Here is a 23,181-nt window from a genome sequence, read left to right on the forward strand (position 1 = left end):
TTTGAGGTACCTCTGTAGAGTAATTTTAGGATCCATTTGTTGGTTCATAATTATTTATCTCTTAGATCAGTGGTTCCTAACCTTTTTTCCCTGGAAATTAAATGAGGGTGGCCCACTTTCGCTTAACTTCATAATATGTAGTTTCAGCACCAGGTGGTGCTATGCTAATTCTGTAAACAAACATTTTGACCGGAAGATTTGTTTCTTTTTTTTAACACAACCAAATTGAGACGACAGTGTAAATGGTGAAAATATTGGCAACAAAGAAATAATATCTTGATTTATAACACCCTGATGGATTACATCGGCAAAAAGCACCAACAGCATTCCAGGGTTGGAGCCAGTGGTAGCCAGGGCCAGTCAAGGCCCTCTTTAATCTGATTGGTCTCCCCAAAATCCTTGACATGATTTCCTTTTTGCTTTGCCAGCCATCAACTAGCCATTTAAGCATACTCGACCATTAAATATACCTTAAAGAAGAAGAAGACTTACTTTATTAAGCCCTGAAGGGAAGTTCCTAAATTCCTACATAACCCACGTTAGATTGGTTTTACTGTGATATCCTCAAGGTGAGGTATGCAAAAGTGGCCCCACCGCCCTTTTAGGTTTCTGTACCTGGCCTTAGGTAGAAAAAGTTTGTACACCCCTGACTTATCAACATTTGTATAGAATGTTTTGTCAATCCAAAGACTGTATATTATGATTCAAATACTGCAAGCAAAGCGGATAGCAATGATGTTAAAAGTGTAAAGTATATTTGACTGGAGATAACAGGAGACCCATGTCTTTGGCTTTATTTGGTAAGCGTGACAGTGTTGCCTGCTTTGCACACACACACACACACACACACACACACACACACACACACAAAAAAGCCAGGGTCTGATTTTATTGTGTATATTTCTATAAAAGTGTTGGAGAGGTGTCTCTCTCTTACTTCTGACTGGTTGGTGAAGGCAGGAGCACTGGGCAGTCACAGCATGTGTTGAACCCTCTGACACCAGAGTATACTACAGCATCCTGTGTGGTAACCCGGCTGCTTTCCAACCTTTGAATCTAGTGATTTTTCTGAGGTTTTTTTTTTTTTGCCTTGTGTAGCACCTTTTTGTTCTCTTTAATGGCGCCTCTGCCAGCCATCAGCGAGTGCACTCACTATTGTTTGCACTATTGTGATCGTGAAATAAACCCTACTATACTGTCTCATGATCTGCTCTGAGTTCTCGACACGTTTGTCACATTTTTTAACCCAGTATCATGGGTCTAATACTTATATACAGCCAAAAGAAATTGTTGTCCCTCCCTTTACAGGTGGAAAGGCAGCAAAAAAAATTATCTGTAGCTCTATGTAAAGTGTCACCCATTTCTATGTGATGACAAATTACTCTATGAGTAGGAAATATGCTTTATTAAATGGTAAACAGCCTAGTGGACACTGATGATTTTAAAAGCTCAGTAATAAATGAACTACTCTTAATGAGTCTGTATTGAGAGCAACTGCTGTTGAGCTGTTTTGATTTTGTTCCCCATGAAGTACATAATCATCATTTAGAGTTAGTAAAAACACTTTTGAGAGTAAAAATAACTCTGAAAGACATTCTGTTCAAGCAAAGTAAATACGACTGTATATAGACTGGAACCAGATGTTGTTTTATTTAGTTTGAGTAAAATTTACTCAGATATATTTACTGTGTTGGCTCTCACATCATTTCACCTCAACATCCTCTGCCATCTCCTGTCTACCCTGATTGTTCCAGTGACCTCTAAATGCTCTCATTAACTCCCTCCACGGTCTCACTATTAAAGTGCATCAGCAGCAAAGAATCAAAGACCCAGCTGTAGATGTTTAAATGCCAAATCTTTATTGAAAAAGACCCTGAGTGATGCTGTGATTGTGGCATGTTAAGCTTGGCATGGAGGCACAGGCTGGACGGTCATCTCCTCCACGTTCTTGGTTCCACAGAAGTGGTAGCTGTGAGAGGAGAGAAGAAGAAGAAAGAAATCACATTTCTGTTTAGTTCTGATTCACCACAGGCTTTCTCCTCTCCCCAAACACTTTTGGTATTTTATTTCTTTTGTGCTTTATAAATCTCAAAGCATCGGATCACCCCTCATTACTGCCCTAACCACTAGAGGGCATCGGGGGCAGTCTTATGCTGCCCTCTAGTGGTGCTTTTTATGATCTGTGGCACAGTTATAACAGAGATCTGCTGCAGTCCGGTCATGGCCAAGCTCTGATCATCATTGTGTGACATGAAAAGTGTCTCTTTGTTGGAGAAAGCTCTTTATGGAAAAATAAAATAACATCATCTACAGCCGCCTCAAAGGAAGGTTTTGCTGAACTTTTCAAAGATGTGCTCCTCATTTTTCATTCTTTTTTATTGTGGGTAAAAGCTCCTTTTGGGGCAAGTTTTACTGAGGAAAAACAAATGTCAGTGTTTGATATGCACCTTTATAACCTGGTCCTCATTTAAGTTTTCATCTTTTTATCTTAGTCTTTTTTAAGTAAAAAAACATACCCAAATGCAAACCAGTGCAATCATTTTTAATGGTATAATCTTGCACATGCACATGTGCTTCTTCAAATTTTCATATGAGCTGTTGTGTTACTTCTTTAAATTACTGCTAAATCTAGTTATATTCTTTCAACAACATGCATTCAAAAAACTCCCATCTAAAAACACCTAAATGAAGAAAATGCCAAATGATGAGGAAGGTATTGCTCAGCATGGAGTATATTTATGTTTAAATAAGCTCAGTGGGATCAAACTTACATCTTCTTGTCTTTTCCTCTGTGCAGCTCCACCTTGGATGCTCCGTACTTTGGATTCAGGGGGTTGGGATGATGGTTGTTCCATCTGAACCTGACCTCTGTCACCTCACCCAGATCCACCTCAGCGTCAATCAGCAGCTCATAGGTACGTCCAGGGCTCATTGTTCCCCTGGAGAAATATCACAAGGGTTATTAGCCCAAACAAAATGAAGGAATAGTTGAAACAGTCTCAGCATTTCTTCAGTGGAATCAAGGAACCATTATTGTAGCAGAACTGGGCTGTTATGTGATACTAATTCAACTTAACCCTACCTCTTTGCCCTCTCTAACAGGCTCTGGGCCCAGATTATGCGCTGTGTAAATAGCAAAATATAGACAGACAGGCCCCAGATCCCTTAGCACTTCAGAGATAGATAACACGCCTTTAAAATCGGGCCCAGAATGTTCTTACACGTGAAGCTGGTACTCCTGGGTGCTGTCATCCTCTCCAACCAGAGCCAAATACATGAAGGCTTGGTTAGGCCAGCTGGGACCATCGATGGTTACCAGAGCTTTGTAGCTGTAGGCTAGAAACAGGAGAGAAATGATAGGCTGTTATATTAATTCGCCAAAGCCCTGAAATGCATTTTTACATAGGTGGGAATCATCAGAATAATCTACACTTAATCTAGAATGAAATCTGCAGCATTGTGTTTGCCTCTAAAATGTACAGGAAAAGAGCTCACAGCAGTTAAAGGTAAATTGTTTGGGGTTCTTTGCGTTATTTGCAGTTGGACAGCCTGGAATATGGAGCTCAAAAGTGATCAAAAACTTGAGTTTCACCATAAGGACTGGCCGTGACTGGAGCTCAAAGTTGGACAACTTTTTTACTGTTTGAAAAAACAAGTATTGCTTAAAATACCACAGTGAATATTTCAATCATAACCAAAATTCACATGCATGACAAGAGTCCCTGCCTGGAAACATTCATGCTTTCAACATTTAATTTAGTCATAGCACCCCCTTCTGCCAAGAGGGAGTTACTTCTTCTGAATTATTATTTCTCATTCCTACATGGTTGGTCAGATCTTCCTCAAAACTGATGTGGGACATCCCAAGACCTGCCAGAAGGCCTGCCTCTAACCCTGTCACCATGATGATGCCATCAAACAGGAAGTGCTTTTCTCAGGGGCTTAACGTACGCCTATAGTCATGAAAATTCACACTCATTACCATGTTGGAAAGACAGGGGTACAGGACCATTTTGATGGGTGGGCGGGGCTTAAAGGATTGTGCTGCCCGCTACAGTTATAAAATCAGCTCCTTAACCCCATTAAAGCCAAGGTCATGAAACACCGTAGGCATTTGTATCATTCCAGGATCTGCCTGAATGCCTTTGGAACCATACCAAAATGCCTACAGGAAGTCAATCTTTTTACATTTAATTTCAAAATAATACAATTTTGTTACTTAACGATTTTAACCTCTGTAGCATTTGTATTCATTATTATGTGCTCTTTAAATCTTTTTTCTCAAGAAAACAGTACAGACCAAATAAGACAAAATCCATGAAAACACAACAGCCAATCCACAGAAGAATCACTGATAATTATTCATAGTTTCTTGTTGACACGTGTAAATATAACAAGAAAGGGTAAAAATACAAAATAAAAATGAAATTCTGAGATTTATTGCAGGTAAGATTTTTTTCCTTTGAAAGACCTGATTTAAAGTCATTCTAATTTTATACCGACTGTCATTTGTAAACATTTGTAAACAAAAATAATCTGGCCCTCTGACAGAAAATAAGTTACTTGGCCCTTTGACAGAAAAACACAAGTATTCTGGCCCCTGCCAATAAAATAAAAGTTATCTAGCCTTTTGACAGTTAAAAAAAAAAAAGTTATAATACCATTTGTTTCACTAGAGTGTCTAATCCCTGTCCTACAATGAACCGTCTTTGTAATAGAGAGGTTAACTAGTCTGAGCTTTGGAGAAATGTCTGTTTTTTTCAGTCACTGTTTACAGATGCTGATGTTTTTTTATCCATTTGAATTGTTTAGGTTTTAGTTGAAAACTTTTACTGACAGTAAAATCTCAACAGTGAGGTTTTTTTTTCTCAAGCCTGTCTAGTCAAACTTGTATTTTTGCCCACACAGGAAGGACAGGGTACTTACTGCCAAAGGGATTTGTTTCCCCGGTGTTGAGGAAGTACTTTGACTTGGAAATGCCATCAGTCACAGTGAACCTGTCAGCAAAGTGGCCCATCATAGGACACTTGTCTTCGGCACATGGGAAACACTTTCCCTGTAAGAGAAGGACACCGAGAGGTGTAAAGGATGAGTGAGAGTCTCCTCCTGACAATGAATGAGCTGTGAAAAGTGTCAATGCTAGAAGACTTTCCTTCCTTTACTCCTTAAAAATGTTGCAGATTGCCACCTTATAAAAGCCAGGGTGCAGAATCAGAAAAAGTTAGTGTGTGGGAACAGGCTGACTTTGCGGCTGTCAGCTATTGCTGCAGGAATTACACCAGGGAGCGTTTACGAGGTGAACGACACGGAGGTGCTGTCATCTCTCTACAGGGACATCGTCATATGAGGTCATGATCGGAGCTCCACGGGCGTGCTTTGATCGGGGACATGTGTCCGAAGCAGGGATAAACTGTCATTAACACCGACAGCTGCAGATACAAGCCCTCCCTGAGGAAGACATGAGGGAAGCCCGCTTACACCGCCATCCTCCACCACAACAAAAATTCAATCTGTCCGAATCAACTTCTAAAAGCAAAGAAAAGTTTCACAGACATATCAGTGTCAGACAGCGACAGGTGGCAGTCCCAAACACATGCTGGGATGGTGGAGATACGGGCCCCTCTCATGTCTGAGCCCATCTAAAAGGCCCCAGTCACTTTTCTAATCAGATCCCCCAGTCTGGTCTACTCCCAGACACACAGCGGGGGTCTTTAAAGCTACTGCAGACATGAAGCGTATCGGCACAGATCTTCACTGCAGCTTCAGCTAACTCTGACATGCTTTTGGCAAAGTGATGGCCTTTTAAAACTGCTGACCTAAGGTCTGACTGCTTCAGGTTGGCTGTTTTAATAGGTCCAGTTTTAAATAAATGCTGCTGGAATTACTTAATAAGATGCTCTATTATATTTTTAAAGATAAAGAGAGAGATCAGGGATTGGCAACTTTGGTCATCAACAGGGCTGTATTATTTACTAATTGCCAAGAATTTTATATTTAACCATATTGATGAATAAAACAACCCCAAATTCAAAAAAGTGGGTGCACTAAAACAGAATGCAATGATTTGTAAATCTCATAAACCTTATTTTATTCACAATAGAATATAAACAACATACCAGATGTTAGAACTGAGACATTTTACCATGTCATGAAAAATATTAGGGACAGGGCAACAAAGATATGTTCTCTTTTCATCTGTTTAGTAGCTTTGAGAGGAGGAGCTGACAGGCCGCCCACAGATTTGGCTGGGCCGCTGACAAACTCAGAGGATGGGCCCCTCCCAGTTGTGATTTACCGATGATGTCAGTGCGCGTATCAGTAGCATCGGTGCTAGCTATCCTGGCTAAGTAACTTCATTTTGGAGCTTAAAAGTGTGTCAAGCAGTTATTGGATCTAATGAGTTATTTATTTATGCCACTTTTTAACCTATTTTAACCACTTATATACCGTTTGTGCCCCTTTTAACCCATCTGTTAATCCATTTTTGCCCATTTAAACCTATCTTTGGCCTTTTTTCACCACTTTTCACCACTTTTTCTGCTGTTTCAGCCATTTTTGACTCATTGTTGCCTGTTAACCCTCTTTCTACTTTTAACAATTTTTGCCAGTTAAAACCAATTTTTACCTCTTTTATTCCTATTTCACCCATTTGGCCTATATGAACCCATTTTGCCACTATTAACCCCTTTTCATCACTTTTCATGCCTATTTTTGGCAATTTTATCAGTATTTTACACTTTCTTACACTCATTTTTGCCACATGTAAACTCTATTCACCTTTTCTGCCTTTTTTTCGCCATATTTGTTGACTTTCCACCATTTTTTGCTTCTGTTAACCTATATTACCACGTTTTGTGCTTTTGTGCTATTTTAAACACATTTTAGCCACTTTTCCACACCTTTATTCTACTTCTTCAGCTGTTTTGCCACTTTTTACCTTTTTTTTTCTTCTGTTAACCCATTGTTGCCACTTTCTTCTTATTTTCTGCCACTTTTTAACCGCTTTTCACGCTTTTCCTGCCTGTAACTCTTTTGGCCCATTTGTGCTACTTTAAACACATTTTTGCCACTTATAACCCATTTTTTTCTGTATTAAGAAAAGGGTTTAAAATTTTGAAGACAGCTATTTACTACAGCATGAATGAATTAATAAATTATATTTAGCTTTGATAAAAGTATTTGTTTTTCAGATGAATAAACTAAAATATGGTTATCACAGCTTCACTTTAAAACGGATCATTATTTTGCTGACCTCCATTGGCCCTCCTCTTTCTCCCCTTTACAGGCGACCCTGGGCACTGAGGTTATATAACTCAATACTCTATGTCTAAATCACATTTCAGGACCATGATTTTTACTCACTTGACAAGTCTTGAAAAAAGAAAAGCCTCAGAAGACAAAGATAGATTTAAAAAATTTACAGGAGACTTACCTTGGTAAAACTGGTCTTGTCTTCACAGGGGTATCCCACAAAGCCTTTGGGCTTGACGATGCTCTCGGTGTAGTACTGGTGGGCACGGACGTGGTTGCAGGGGTAGAACCTCTTAGTACCTAGAAAAAGATTTAAACAATGGAGAGGAGGAAAGAATAAACAACTTAAGAAGGATGCATCGCTAGAAGAGGGTAAAGTAAGGTTTAATAAGCATGTTGGCTGCTCCCTGCAGTCACAGCCCTGTCTTTCTTCACTGGTTTTACATCAGTAAATCTTCCTACGTGTGTACTGAGTCATTCTAAAACTGAGCCAGGAAAAATTCAGAATAAAAGCATTCTGCACAAACAAGGTGAGTTTCTCCACAGAAATGCTGAATGGGGAAATTACTTTGAAAAGCACAAACTGGAAGTTTAACTGTGCTCTGTTTATCTTCCCTGTGAAATATTCTATCTACTGATGCAAAAACAGAAAGGTCTAGTAACAGCTGGCGTTTAGAGGACTTGACCATTCATCCCTTCAGGGTTATCAAGACACGGACTGAAACATAGTCTACTGATGTGGACAGAATCCTGCTAAAACCAGGCAAATATGCCTCTTTCTTTATCATTTTCCTGTCCATTTAGGCTGAGAGATGTTCAGAACTTTAGTAAAACTACGCAAGCCTTTTATTTCTTAGATTAGCCTTTCCCAAACTTTAATATGCCATGGTCTTATTTGGCACTTGAAAATCTTCTGGGGCCCACCAAAAACCCACAACCGTAACATGATGGGTCACAAAGTTACATTGACGAGCTACTGTTTTTTATTTTATTTTGATCAGGCATCTGCAAAACCAGTTATATTTCCTTTTCAAATAGTAATCTCTTTAACCATACTTTGTGACTCTGCAAACGCTTTCCTAGTAGCGTTAATTTCAAATTCTCATAATCATGAGGAGAGTAGTGTGGTGGAATGTTGAATGAAGTGTCATCAGTAAATCCAGCACCAGTTAAACTGTGACACCGATTTTGATCAGACAAAGTAATGACGAAAATGTTGACGTGTAAGCAATTTTTTTTGTTCTTGGACTTTTAACAACTAAAAACAATAATGCAAGAGTTTGATCTTTGATCTGAGCAAAAAGTCTTAGCAGATCTGCCCCTTTGACCTATAAACGGGCACAGCAAAATCAATATCAAGCCATGACATAGCCGCCACACAGCCAGTCTGTGGGGGTTCTCTGACAGACATTAATGTTGACAAAGGTTTGAGTTATATAAGGTTTGACAAAGAGTTGAGTTTTATATAACTAAGGGGTCAAGGTCAGATGTAGAATCAGAATGGCTTTTGGAGAACTTTGTTTGAACTCTTGACCCTCTGACCGGGCTGTTACACCTCACATGTCCAGTGTTAAATTTAGACATCAGAGCTGTGAGCCCTGACAAACATGAGCAGCAAGACTCTCAGAGTTAGGGTAAGAATGTGAGACAGAGAGACCGTCTCAGAGACAGACACAGACAGATCTGACTTCTCTTGTTTTCTCTTCCACTGAGGGTAAAAACCAGACACTCCAAGACCTCCAACTATGCAGCGCTGGCTCCCACTCTCCCTCTCTTATCTATAGGATCAAACGTGCCACATTCAGCTGTGCTAACCCCCCACTGCCCCAGTACCCCGGCATGGCACCAACGCTGCTGATTGAGCCTGCTACTCAGCGGCCCGATTCAAAGAAGGCCATCGTCATCTCCAGTAAGAAATATTTGCACATATCGGTCCAGATGGAATAACTCTACAGAGGGTTTCTTTACAGTTCTTTCCACTGGGACGACTCTGATGTCCCAGTGGGGCTCTGCATTGTAAGTTACATGGAGGAGAAAACAGGATAAGTCTTTGTGTTATGTATAGGATGGATGCCTGTGAGCCTATAGATCTGAGATCACTGAGCATGTGTGGACTGGATCAAAGCTGGATATCGAAGGTCACACCATGAACTTATAAATGCACTTAGTCTCCTTCAGTGTGAATTTACAAGGGAGAAAAGGACCTTAGATTAGTGGACAAAGACTAAATAACAGTGTAACATGGTGTTTTTTTCACAGAGATGTTGATATTAATGAAAAAAATGCTGATCCTTAATAAATACTTTTGTTTGAGTAATAACATTACCAAAAATATTTCCACTCATTTTAAAACCATACAAAACCCTTTATTTTTTAATTGCAATGTGACACTTCTCTTTATTACATAATAGTATCAGGAGCAATTATTGTATTATTATTATTTATTGTTATTAATGTTTATTTTTTTTTTATTATATTAGAAATTTTTTTCTTTTTTTTTTTTTACATTTTTGCAAGTCTGTTTTTTAAATTTTGGAACCATGAGTCAGAATTCTGAGATTAAAGTCAGAATTTCTGAAAAAAGACACAATGTAGAGATAAAAATCAGAGTTCTAAGATTAAAGTTTTTTTTTTTTTTTTTAAATAAAGTCATATTTGAAATATTAAATAAAGTAAGAATTCCTGGAATTTAGTCAAAGTTCTGAGATTAAAGTCAGGAATTTAAGATTTAAGTTGGAATTCTGAAATTAAATTCATAATTCTAAAAATAAAGTAATCCACTTCCATATCTAATGGTGAATAGTTATATAAAGTTATCATATTTATATAAATAACGTGTTTAACTCACATACAGCTATAAAAAACAACTTCACACAGAGAAAAGTCAGAGAATTCAAATGACTTTATATCACCTTTATACCCGAATGTTTTCAATCATCACAATAATGTGTAAAAACACTTTCAGTAACTGGCCCTGGGAACAGATCCAGGGGAAAACTTTGTATAAGACTTGGTCAGTCAACAGGGTTGGTTGTCACATGGGTTGGTTGTCACACTCGTTATATCTCGCCACCAGAGGGTGTCATCTCCCAAAATTTAATATGGAAATTTCCAGAAATGGGACCAAAGCTCACCTACATAGTTTACTCTAGATTTCAACAGCTGAATATGAGGTGAGAGGAGTTTTTGTGTGTTTTTCATGTCCAATTATAAATATTCAGCCCCTCTGATTTTTTAAACAATGGGTTTATAACAAAACAATTTTTACCCTTAAAAATTTGAAGGGAAAACTATAGTTTAGTCTGTTGTTAGCTAGCTTACTAGTTGTAAGAGGGTTGTTAGCCTTGCTAGCAAGAAATTCCAGTCGGGGTTGGTTGTCACAGCTGTACAGGGGAGGTATGTGAGAATTGCTGGACATGCAACCAGTGGATGGACATCCAACAATACTCCCATACATTTGCTGTCATGGTAACTCAGATAATGAATGTGTGTAGCCTAGCTGAGTAGGCTATTATTGTTAGACATATAGGCCTATGTTTTGTTCTATATGTTGCTATAGGCCTACCGACTGGCCCAAAGATGTTCCTGTTCATGTTCCTTATTCATTTTGTGTTAAGATGCATAACATTATGTTATTTGCCAACTTGTCAATGCAATTAAAGTTTCAATTTAGTTCTGCCTTCTTGCCTTCTTTTAAAGATTCTTCCCATTAAAACAATATTGTGACAAACAACCCAATAGTGGGTGACAATCACACATCGTGGTTGATTGGGGTTAGTTGTCACAATGTATCAGTGTCTTTGATGATTAATTACCTCTTTGTTTCAACAGAGTTGGAAAATGAGAGGGATGCACATTTCAAGCCAACACCTTAAGATGTAATTTAATGTAGAAATGACTGTTGAAAGACGTTTTGATGATGAGCAAATCACACTAGATTAAGTGTGACAACCAACCCCATTCTCTCCTATACAGGAAGCAATATGTGCTGAATGTGGTTGGCATTCAGCACATATTGACTGGAATAATGAGGGGAGTTTGCATAAATCTGCTCCAGTACACAGCTGTTAGAATTCTGTGTCTCTCTGAGTTTCCTCTCTGTCTCCTTCCTCAACCATGTTCAAGTTTTCTCTCATTACTTAAGTTATTCAGTTTATTTCAATGGTCATCTTAATATAAAGGTACAACACTGCTCATAATCCCTCAATGTCATCAACCCCCCCAGCCCTTTTATTAGTTATCTCACCCTCCCAGAAGGCATCCAGGTCAGAGGGTTTGCCTCTGTTGCCGGTGCAGCCGGGCATCAGCTCTCCTCCGTTTGGGTAGAAGTCGATGTGGCCCATGGGCTCTGGCATACCCAGACCTGAGAAAACAGAAGTTCATGTTTCTTACAGAGTCAGAGACTAGGGGTGTCCATGAATAAGGGTTTGCATAGACGAATCTGATTGGTCAGATGCTGCTTATAGTCAGATGATCATGAAGTGTCTCTTTTTTCAGGTTCATTCATCTTTTTTTTTTCATCTGCAACATAAACATGTCAACTATTCATTTTGGAAACTAAAATTTCACTGTTTTTCCAAAACCACCTCCTGGTACAAATGATGGCTATCTTTAGCTTGATTTTTTGAAAGTACAAGGAGGAAACTTTGAAAACATCTCTAACTTTAATGTCTTTTTCTTAAACCATATTGACACTGATAAACAGAGATACTTGCCAAGTTTAGGGTCAAAAGGAAGAGCATCAGTGTGAATGACATCAACAAAGAGGGCGTCAGTGGTGTCCAGACGGACTGTGGCATTGGTGTCGTGGAAGTAAGGTTCAGTTGGGTCCAGTCCTGAGGACAGAAACATCATCATCAATATCACAGGCTCATATAAAGGCCCTGTGTTTGTGATTCCTTCACTGTAGCTGACAGAGTAATACATGGTTTGATCACTTCTTCGTTATCAGACAGAAAGCCGCCTGACTTCTTCCTCAAATCACACCAGAGATCCAGTCAAGAACAAGTCGGTTTAAGACTGTTGTAGGGGAAAGTTTCAGCAGTGAGACCTGAGCCGTCACGGCTCAAATTAGCTCAGCTGATGGTGTTTACTGCAATTCAGTTTCGTCAAAAAAACAAATGAAGCTCAACGTTAGTTCATGCAGGACATAGCAGTTATACACCCAGCTGTGATCCCAATTATCGTCTCCCAGCTCCCACAGCCTCTCAATACAGTGGCATATTAAAAGGTGATATATTGCGTTAATGCTAATGCATCACACTACTTCCACTGGCTAAGTTTAACCTCCTCCACCCCAGCCACCTCCTTTGCACCCTTATATTCAAATTCATGCTTCTATGGAATAATTGCCTCTGATCTAATTTAATTGAATTCAATACGCATCATCATTCATGTATGTATGTCCATATGGGGGTTTCTAGCTTCCTGTAAAGTCAAAGTAGCTCATTGACTTACCCAGGGAGCATCTTTAGAGCCTTCACTACCAAGTTAAACTGTATATCCACTTTGCAATAAAATGGTAAAATTTATGATGGCTGTGTTCCTGACTGAACAGCTGATTTTTGGGGTGTTGCAAACAGATAAATGTGACATGGAAATCCTGTTTCAAAAGTCTGTGAATGCCAATAATTACTTGTTTGTAGCAGAATATTTCATTAAGCAATGTTAAGGTGTGAATTTTTCAATATCTGTGGTAAGATACAAGCTTAAACATGTGAAATTAAAGGTTGTATATGAGCAGATATCCAACCAGACTGAGCAAGGAAGGCTCTTTTTGTTTACATCTCTGATAGTAAATTTATTTTGGTTTATCGATGTGTCAAATGAACAGTGAATGATGCCAAATTTGTCCCAAGTGTGCAAAAAACCATGTCTAAACCGTGACAAAGCCAGGCCTGTACCAAGATTACACCAAATATTCTCTGGACCAAGTGCTTCACTTACAGAGCTGATCCTGAGGAGAAATTCCCCCCAATTTGAAAGTACTACAAAGCGTATGCGGTTATGATTTTGCACTCATTTCATTTGCCGTATCTTAGCCAAAAGTGCCAGATAAACACTTTGTGACCTAAAGGTCAACACTTTCAGGGATATGCCGTAAAATCAAACCATCTTTGTTGACGGCAGTTAGTGATTGATCTGCTACATGCAGGAATAATTTTTGTTTTTCAGGATAATACGGAGGCCCAGACATGACATGGCCAAAAGAACATAAACTGTGGCCACAATATAGCTACAATGTACGCAAGAAATACTAATTCATGGCCACAAAATACCAATTTGTGGCCATGAAATAAGTATGGCGTGCACACGTAATACTAATTTGCGCCATGAAGTAGGTATAATGTGCGTACGAAATACTTAGGAATAATATTAATATCATTCCTGGACAGCTGGGTGAGCAAATTGAGTGCACCTTCTCTAAGGTGTAAGGTAGAGGCAGCACAGGGGCTAAAGCTACAGGATGGACAGGAATAGTATGATTGAATTTGATTTTAGGCTGGGAATGAACTACAAAGACATTCTGAAAAAGCCTGGCATTGCAAGGAACCGTTATTACTGACAGGCATTTAAAACAGAATATTGAGAGCCAGGTTGCTTTACCGGCAGAGGTACGCCTGGATGCCAGTATTGAAGGGTGTGCTCTATTTGCTTACCCAGCTGTCCAGGATTGATATTAATATTATTAATTAGTATTTTGTGTGCACATTATACCTACTTTGTGGCCACAGATTAGTATTACGTGCACACATTATACTGATTTCGTGGCCATAAATTGGTATTTTGTGGCCACAAATTAGTATTTTGTGGCCATGAATTAGTATTTCGTGCACACGTTATAGCTGTATTGTGGCCACAATTACATTTTTTTTGGCCATGTCATGTCTGGGGCTCCATAGGATAATAAAAAAACAGGAAAACAATGGATTTACAGTGCTGTCCTTATGTCAGCGACCAGATTAATTACACCGTTATTAAAGAAATAAATCGATTTAAAAATCTACGAGTGAGGCAGTTATTATGTTAGATAAACTTGCAGCTGTCAAGAAAAATGTACATCACTGGCAACGAAAACCTACTGTACTGTGAGCAACATCATCTCTCAGATGATAAATATATTTTACCAGTGATACGTGCGAGTCCAGGGATCCTGCTGCCAGCGTCTCCTGCAGCGTGAGCTCCGATACCGTGTCCAATAATGTGGAACTTATCAGCTTTCTGTCTGTAGTAACTCTGCAATGGAAAAAAAAACATGACAAATACAGAGATGAAGTATTAGTAACACTACATTAAGTTTGTCTCCCCTGTTGGTCTGCTTTCACACTAGCAACATCAGTTCATATCGAGCACACTTGTGTATGTTTCTCAGTCTGATACACTATATGTGCTGGTATGCATGCAGCTAGTTTGCAAATCTGCCAAGAAGAAGAAAGGAGAACTTTAGCAACCATTGTTTTGTGTGCAGCAAAGAAATCCATCCTGCCATCATGGATGGTTTAAAAAATTATTCACTCTTCCTACTTCCACATCTACCCTGCAGCTCAGAGGGGGAAACAGGCCCGTGCTGCAGGGATATGGCGTTTTTTTTTTTTTTTAAGACAAAGGAGACATTTGGAGCCTTTGCTACAACTTACAGTCATCCATAAGGTGAGTCATTACAGACCATTTGTTGACCATATTTTAATGATTTCCACTGTGCATTTAGAAAGATGTGGATAAACTGCTGAGCTAAACTTATGATGGCATCATAAAGTGCAACTCTATGTCATGTATTTGGGTGCGGTTTTATTCAAGCATTCTGCCAGAGAATCACCACATCTCCAAGTGGACTCAGACCTCATGCATGGTGTGTTTGCATTCACTTTTGCCAAAATGAACCAGACTTTGGGCTCAAATGTACTGGAATCCAGGCTCAGGCCTCGTGTGAAAGCACCCTGAGAAGATTATGTAAGTGTGGAGTACTTTCGACCTCCCCTGAGAGAGAAAACAGGACACATATAGAATGGAAACCATTAGCTTCTGCTTACCATGAGGAATGTGAGGATGTTAGCCACCTGGACAGCGACTACCCTGCTGTTACTCACAGCCTGGGCGTACTGAGTCCTGGTGCCGTTCTTCCACTCAACAGCCACGCAGTTCACGTTCTCCCATGCCACCATGACCTGCACACAGCCGCAAAGCATGTCAGGGAATTTTAGTTCAGTTGATGGACAAAAGGGGGCCTCAAATCAAAAGAACAGAAACTGACGTGACATATCCCTAAATCTAGATTTTCAGGATACACTGTCTTTGTAGTCACTTCTTGACCACAAAAACACCAAAGTTAAATTGATCTTGATGGCAAACAACCAGAAAAATAAGAGTACAACATGATAACATATTTGAGTTTCACACTTGGGTGGAACAGGAACCTGGCCGCCATTGGAATATGGTCTAATCCAGCAAGAAAGACTTGGTATTCAAACATTGAACTTGAAAAAAAATGTCACTTCTTTATCCACACAAGCATTCAGAAATGTTGTCAACATATAGACAGCTAGAGGTTTACACACAAGCATGGACTAGACCTTTGACCTGTGACATCAAGATCAGGGTTTTCTCTTTGTGGGCACAAGCACAATTCAGAAGTGAAAGTCCCAGGACGAATGGAGAAGTGCTCTTACTGTAAATATTAAGTATCTCTTTCAGAACTTTTTCGTGGGGTGCTTTCTTACCTTACACATCTCCTGTGGCCAATCCTCGTCTCCTTCCTCCAGATATCCAGGGATGATGAACCGAGTCTTCAGTTTTCCACTGTAGTTTGTGTCATGGACAGATTTGTCAGCTGTGATCTCCTGGTGGTTTCATTGCAGAAGAAAAAGATTATTATGAGCCATTGCAAATCAGGCTAACATGCAAAAACAAGACTATGTTAAAACCTAGAATGTGGCTGACTGCAACTCTCTGGGATGACTGTTGAGATGCCTGACTGAACTGTGTGTTCTGGAAAACTGATAAGTGTTTGGAGTGTGTAATTAATGGCTAATGTCTGTGGATTTAGAAATGAAGGATCCCACAACTTTAAAACATAAAGCCCTGTCGGCAGCTAACAGCTAACCTGACACACCAGACAGACTGTTTCATATATCCATTGCATGAAAATATTTCACATTCATCTGTGAAAGCTCCCACAGAGAACGTTCGCGAAGGGCAGGACTTTTCCAAAAATTCTCCAAAGGGAATTGGAGGAATGTTTTGTGTGTCACATTGATGATGGGACAATCAGAGACAAATGATGTCAGGCGCATCCGCTATACTTGACAGGCCTTAGATTACTGATCATCAACTGATGGCCCGGGGGCCAAATCAGGCCCCCAAAGCTTCCCGTCTGGCCCCGAGATGATTATTAGAATTCCCCGAGATGATCCCCGAGATGATTATTAGAATTCAGAATAGCAGGAAAAGAAAATGTTGTGGTTTTAAGGGTATCTTTTAGCTTTAAATGTCTGCAGCTGTTAAATCCACCCCAAAAGCAATTAACAGTCAAATAGTTTTAGAATGACTTCACATTTTATCTGTTTTTACATAAATTCACTTGTCAGGCATTAATAGTAAATACTTAAAAAATGTGTTAAAATTGGCAAAAATCCCAGGATAGAGTGGTGAAAAGGGGTTAAAGTAGCAAAAATGAGCGATTGGCATCCAAATGGGATGTGGAGTGGCACAAAGGGACAAAAACTTGCAGGAAAAGTGGTGAAAAGAGGTTAAATTGTGGCAAACCGTTAGTATCAAAGGAATAAAGGGGCAAAAAGTATCAAAAATGGGTTAAAAGTGGCAAAATGGTGCAAAAAATAGCTGATGGCAAAACAGTAAAAAGGCAGGAAAATGGGTAATAAAATAGTAAGAAGTCGCAAAAATAGGTTAAAGGTGGCAGAAATGCAGAAATGGCAGAATGAAGTAGTGAAAAGTGTGAAACATGAACTCATATTGGTGCTAAATCAAAATTGTTGAGGGCCCATTCTCTGGGATTTTCAGGAGCCCGGCCAGTTCTGTAGGTCTACGGCGTTATAGATCGGGATTGATCTCACTGGTAATGCCTAAAAATGTCCTGCGTTTTGAATGAAAATACAAATAAAATAATACGTTAATCAGAACAAAATATTGATTTAGTTTTTCTTTATTTGGAAGTCCAGCCCCCAGAGACTCTCTCAAGACTAAATCTGGCCCTTGTGCAAATGTATTTGATGACCCCTGCCTTTGATTGTTAATGGCAGTGCCTTTCTGTGAATAAAGGCTGTTTGGGGAACGTGCAAAAACATCTCCGCCAGGACAAGCTTTCGGTGTGTCTCTTTGCTCTTGTTCTAAAAGGAAATGTGGTCGAGTTCCAATTAAACTGATGCTTTCCTACAGCTACAGCCGAGGTAATCGCTAACGCTGCTGCTGCCATTAGATATTGCGGCAAACCCCATCCGTAACTATCATAAACTCATGCTGAAGCAGACAGGGAGAAGAGCTAAATCATCTTTTCTGTCATGCTCTCTGCCCTTGTTTTAACAAAGACACCGCTGCCGCTGTGGCTAAGTCTGAGCTAATCGCTCCACTAGAAGCCACTGCATACATCCACTCACATCAACCAACTCTTTCCCTCATAACGATCACACAGTCATGCCGAAGCAGGTTGGCAGAAGAGCAAAAACATCTTCCACATCAGGAGAAGCTTTCAGTGCTGTTTGTATTCTTTATTTCATACAGAAACGTGGTCCAGTTCTAGTAAAAGTGATGCTATGCTAAAGCTACATCTAATACAACCACTTCACTGGAGGCAGCCATTACAGATGACTTTGATTACAACTAAATATGGCGGGAGCTCGCTCTGTTCTTGCATGTTTACATCTCAGTCAGACACTCAGACTGGGTGATCTGAGCATGCTCTACATTTCCTCGGCAGGCTTTGACCCAGAAGTTGATGATCATGAATGCAGAGGTTGTGTTGTTGTCATCTGTAGGACATCCTGTGAGCCAGAGTGATGATGTGCATTTGTGCAAAAAATAAATCATAGAGAATGTTCTAAATGTACAGAGCTGTAGAGTTTTTCTATGTTTTCATACAGTTTATCTAGCTAGCAACTTTTCATTGCTCAATCAAGCTGCAGGAAGAGTAATGACCATTACAGTGAACGTAAATATGGATCAAACCATGAAGCTACCATGCCTATGTATCCCCATGAGACACAACACTTTTATATCACAGTGATGTAGAGACATAACAGCCATGTCTTGCCTGGTAGTAGCGGTTCTTCTGGGTGAAGAGGAGGAAGCGGGTGCCGATCTCCTGGGGGTCCCATGGCAGGATGGAAGCGGGTCTCTGTTCAGTGCCGCCCCATGGGGGAAGGTCGTCAAAGCAACCGACCCCATCGTAGCAGACCTCAGCCGCTGTGGAGATCAAGAACAGAACAGTAAGATCAACCTTCACATTCAAATAAGGGTCACCAGGATCAGTGAACAGTCTGGATGTGAGAAACTAACAAATCAGACACATTATCCTGTCACTGCAACCAGACTCAAGTTTTTAACACTCTTCTCTAGTCATCTGACGACTCAAAGTGCTTTACCACTGGGCACACATTCACACACATTCACACACTGAAGATGAAAGCTGCTGTGTTTTAATATTACTTTATTCCATCATCAGCTTTTAAATGACACTGAAGCAGCACTGGGAGTAAAGTTGGTTTAGTTTTCTTGTCCAGTGACACGTGATCGTAGGATGGAACACCAGCTGGTTCAGGGATGATGGACTTTACCTTCTGATCCACACCAGCGGTAAGTTTCTCATCTAAATATGCTTCATAAGCATAAGCATTCGAGTGAAGCTCTCCACAAACCTCCAAATGTATTGACCTCCTGAGAGCTGAGATGTTCTACTCAGTTTTTACAATTAACTTAAAATTTCAAAGCCCACCCCCTCCTAAATTCTCAATCATATTCAAACAAAATGTACATATTCATTTCCCAAACTTTCATGAAAATACTTAAAAATTTTAAAGCAAATTCCTCCTAAGAAATTAAGATAACTTTCCCCTAAATCACGATGCATTACCCAATTTAACATGACAATTCCCCAAAATGAGAAAAATGGGCAATGGAGGGTAACTTTGTCATGATGATAGAGGATTGGGAGAATTTAAATGAAAAACAGTGGAAGTCTACCAACTCACTATCCTGGAGGGAGTTCAACTGGAAAAACCTTGTAAGATTCTTTATAACACCAGCACTGAGACATACAGAGGGACAGACGGACTGTTGGAGAGGTTGTGGGATGATGAGAGCAAACCACTATCATGTATTTGTGGACTGTTCGGAAATTAAAAATTACTGGATGTCAATCAGAGACAGCATGGAAAACGTTTTGAAGACTAAGATAAAATTTTGTTTTAGAATGATGTATCTGGGACAGATGCCACCTCAAATCCAGGGTTTGTCTAAAACATACATGCATAGAGTCATGTTGGTTGCTAGTAAGAAAGCTGTAACAAAAAAGTGGCTGTATCAGAGATCACCTTCATCAACGGATTGGTTTAATGTAATGCATGATATATTTGTTATGGAAAAACTGACTTTTACTTTGAGACTGAGAGTGATGTGTTTGGGAACTGTTGGAGAAGTTGGATTGAGTTTATCAAACCACTTAGATCAGATTTTAGGTGAGAATCAGCAGTAGTCATGCTGTAATTCCCCTGAAAAAAATCTGAGGTTTAAATTCAAACAGTGACACCAAGAGTTGATTATAAGAGCTGCTGAATAGTTTAAAATAAAGACAGACCCTTACTTTAAACACTTTAAATTCTTTCATTTATGCCTATTAATACTGAATAACCAACTGGATTGCATAAAAAAGAGTCCGAGCCTTTAAGCTGCGTCAAACATGAACAACCTCTCTAAGCTCTGAATAAAAGAGAAAAATACTGAAGTCATTAATATCAAGTGAACTCACCGTATGAAGCCCCCACGAGGAAGCAGAGCAGACCTAAACTCCACATCTGTGCCATCTGATGGAGAGAAAGCCCCGTTAAAACCTGCTCACTTAGAAACATGAAGCAAACTCATGAAGGAGGAGATGCTGTACTCACCTCTGCAGCAAATGAGACCAAAGTTCACTGGTGATGCAAGTCTTTAAATACTCTAGCCTGATGTAAGACCATGTACAGGTGGGAAGCACACAGGTGGCACATGTTGATATGTACTGAAGGGGGGGTCATCCGCAGGTCACACGGTATGTGCATGTGTGCTTCATACATGATGAAATCTTTATCTACAGTCAAGAGCACGCACCGGCCACTCCATTGGGTACATTTGATCAGATTCTAATTAACATAAATATATAATCAGCCAATCGTACGACAGAAACCAGCACAGTCAGGCTGCAGACATGGCTGAGACGATGTACTGAAGGTCAAACAGAGCATCAGAGTGCCATAGTCATGGGTAGTCAACAGGATTTCATGTTGTTTGTTCTGACCCTGCCATCCAAATGTGGCAGCGCAAATCAAGACTCATCAGACCTGGTGAGGTTTCCACAGTCTCAAGCCAGTCTAAAGTCTTTCATGGTAAGCATTTTGTCTGCAAGAAGGCACCCTATGTGCAGGGGTTCTCAACCTTTTCAGCCCACGACCCCCAAAACGAAGGTGCCAGAGGCCAGGGACACCTACTGTACCTGAAAATGGATGAACATAGCCATGCACATTCAAGAACAGTCATGTGCAGACAAGACCACCCATTAGGAAGGGGTTCGGGGGAGAGCTTTCTGGGGCCCAGCCAAACTGGGGCCCTGGAGGTCACACCAAAATCATGGTCAATTATAAAATTAAGCTGTGATATCCATATTTTATATTTAACCTGAATAATAACCACTGTTATTAAAGCAACAAATGTATTTTGATTTGTGCTGTAATACAGCTTTCTTAAAAATATAAACCAATTATCTGAAAAAACATTAAAATGGGATAAAAACTGCTGGTGGAAAAGGTGGTGAAATGGGATTTTAAAAGTGGCAGAAATGGGTTAGAAGAGGCAAAAATAATCACATGACCAAAAAATTGGGAAAAAAATGGTCAAAAGAGGACAAGTGAGGCATAAAAAGAGGCCTTAATTGGTTGAACTGGTGAAAATGGGCATAACAAACAGTGAAACCTAGATAAAATGGGCAAAAATGGGTGTACAAGTGGTAAAAAAGGGTCTGCACTGGCAATAATGGGTCATCAGAGGCAACAAATGGTGGAAAGGGGCAAGAATTAGTTTAGAAGTGGCAGAAACAGTCACAAAAAAATGGTTGGAACGGGTTTGAAATGGACAAAAAAAAGGGTTTAAAGCAGCAAATTGTGTTCAAATTAGCAAAATTGGCGGGAAAAGGTTACGAAAATGGTCAAAGGTTGGCCAAATTTACCTGACACGCCAGATGGATTCGTTTCACACATCCATCTGGAAAACCTCCAATAAACAGTGTTTGGGAAAGGGCAGAGGATTTGAAAAAAAACTTGGAGTGTGATTGGATGAATGTTCTGTCCGTCACATTTTTACAGGCCAATCAGAGCAACAAAACATGTGACGTCATAGCCATGGAGACTGTGGACATGTCAGTACACACTTTTGTCATTTTTGAAAAGAAAACAACTCACTGCTGTTCTTTGTTCTTCTTTTAACAAAATTTTTTTGTCATTAAGTTCTGATGAAACTGGTACTTTAACAGCATCCATGGCAATATCTTCTGCCATTATTGCACTGGCCTCCTGTTGCTTCTTGCTTATATCATGACTCCGCCGCGCCTAAAGTACTGCCCCTTGATGCTGATTGGTCCTGTCACTTTCTAACCAGGCCCAAATGGTTCAGATGGGAGCTTTGCCAGATGGATTCGCCAGTGAGAAACACGGAAACGGCCAATCCATCTGCTTTGCAAGGTTAGGCCAAATTGGTGTAGAATGGCAAAAATGGGTCCAAATTGTGCATAAATTGTTGAAAAGTGGCAAATAATAGTGGGTGAGAAAAGTGGTTAAAAAAAGGCACAATTGGTACTTTCAACATCAGGACTCCATAACAGTTTGACACTTTTCATGTTCAACATGAGGGGACTGTTATTCAGGATGCTAGCACCAAAGCTACAGATGAAACATCATCCTCCACCTTAAGCCGGGCTGGTACTCGATTTAGATTATTGTTAGCATGGACATAGCATGAGGAGATAAAAGGGAACAGCTTGCCCAGAGATTACCCGAAGCTGAACAGCGAGGATGGAAAGTCGGGACTCGTCCAGTAGAAGTGAGGTGTTGCAGGTTAGTAGCAGCTGTTTCATTACTCTGAGAGCTGGGAGTGCAGAGACAGAGTTTGTGAAAGGCAGTTACGATGACACAGTACAGGCCAGCCAGTGGTTTTGGATGAGGAGGAGTAATGCCATCTGGGGGCTGATTATTGGTTGTGGTAACCCCTCAACTCCTTTTTTCTTCCTATTTCTTCTCTCTCTTCCCTTTTTAAAATGAGGGAGTAGGGGGAAGTAGAGCCTTAAGCCCAGTCTGGCAGGGATGAGTGCTCGGGTACTCAGGGTACATCACCCAAGCTCTGCCTCCCCCATCTTATTGCTAAGCTGTCTTTCTCTCCTCTCATTTCTCTTGTGTGCTTTTTGCAGTTTCATGTGTAATGTTGGGGAAAGAAATATTCTTAGGTTGTTTGTAATTATTAGTGGTGTTATGGCAGGTTATATCAGCATTGTCACTGCCAGGAGCTTGCATGTATGAGAACTGGGTTTGTTGAAGGGGGTGATGCGGTGATAACTGATCAGCCCTCTAGAGGTGTTTTGGGGTTAAATGAATTAAACACCAGCGAAGGGTTCCAACACCACCTGATAACCCCGGCAAAGTGTTGGCTTTTTACTACCCATCCGTTGGCATGGTTGACTTG

The 23,181-nt window shown here is 40.1% G+C and overlaps 1 protein-coding gene across 1 annotated transcript; it reads right to left on the reverse strand.

Moving 5' to 3' along the window:
* Window positions 1-1,899: 1,899 nt before the first annotated feature.
* Window positions 1,900-20,282, reverse strand: LOC121511418 (inactive pancreatic lipase-related protein 1-like). The gene is made up of 12 exons (XM_041790094.1): window positions 20,228-20,282; window positions 18,515-18,666; window positions 15,969-16,088; window positions 15,282-15,416; window positions 14,379-14,487; window positions 11,967-12,086; window positions 11,498-11,614; window positions 7,433-7,551; window positions 4,927-5,056; window positions 3,222-3,336; window positions 2,772-2,939; window positions 1,900-1,969 (listed from the first exon to the last, which is right to left on the reverse strand). The coding sequence occupies exons 1-12, from the start codon at window positions 20,280-20,282 to the stop codon at window positions 1,900-1,902; spliced, it is 1,410 nt and encodes a 469-aa protein (XP_041646028.1).
* Window positions 20,283-23,181: the final 2,899 nt, after the last annotated feature.

The sequence above is a fragment of the Cheilinus undulatus genome, linkage group 6 (genome assembly GCF_018320785.1).
Source record: "Cheilinus undulatus linkage group 6, ASM1832078v1, whole genome shotgun sequence".
NCBI classification, from domain to species: Eukaryota; Metazoa; Chordata; class Actinopteri; order Labriformes; family Labridae; genus Cheilinus; species Cheilinus undulatus.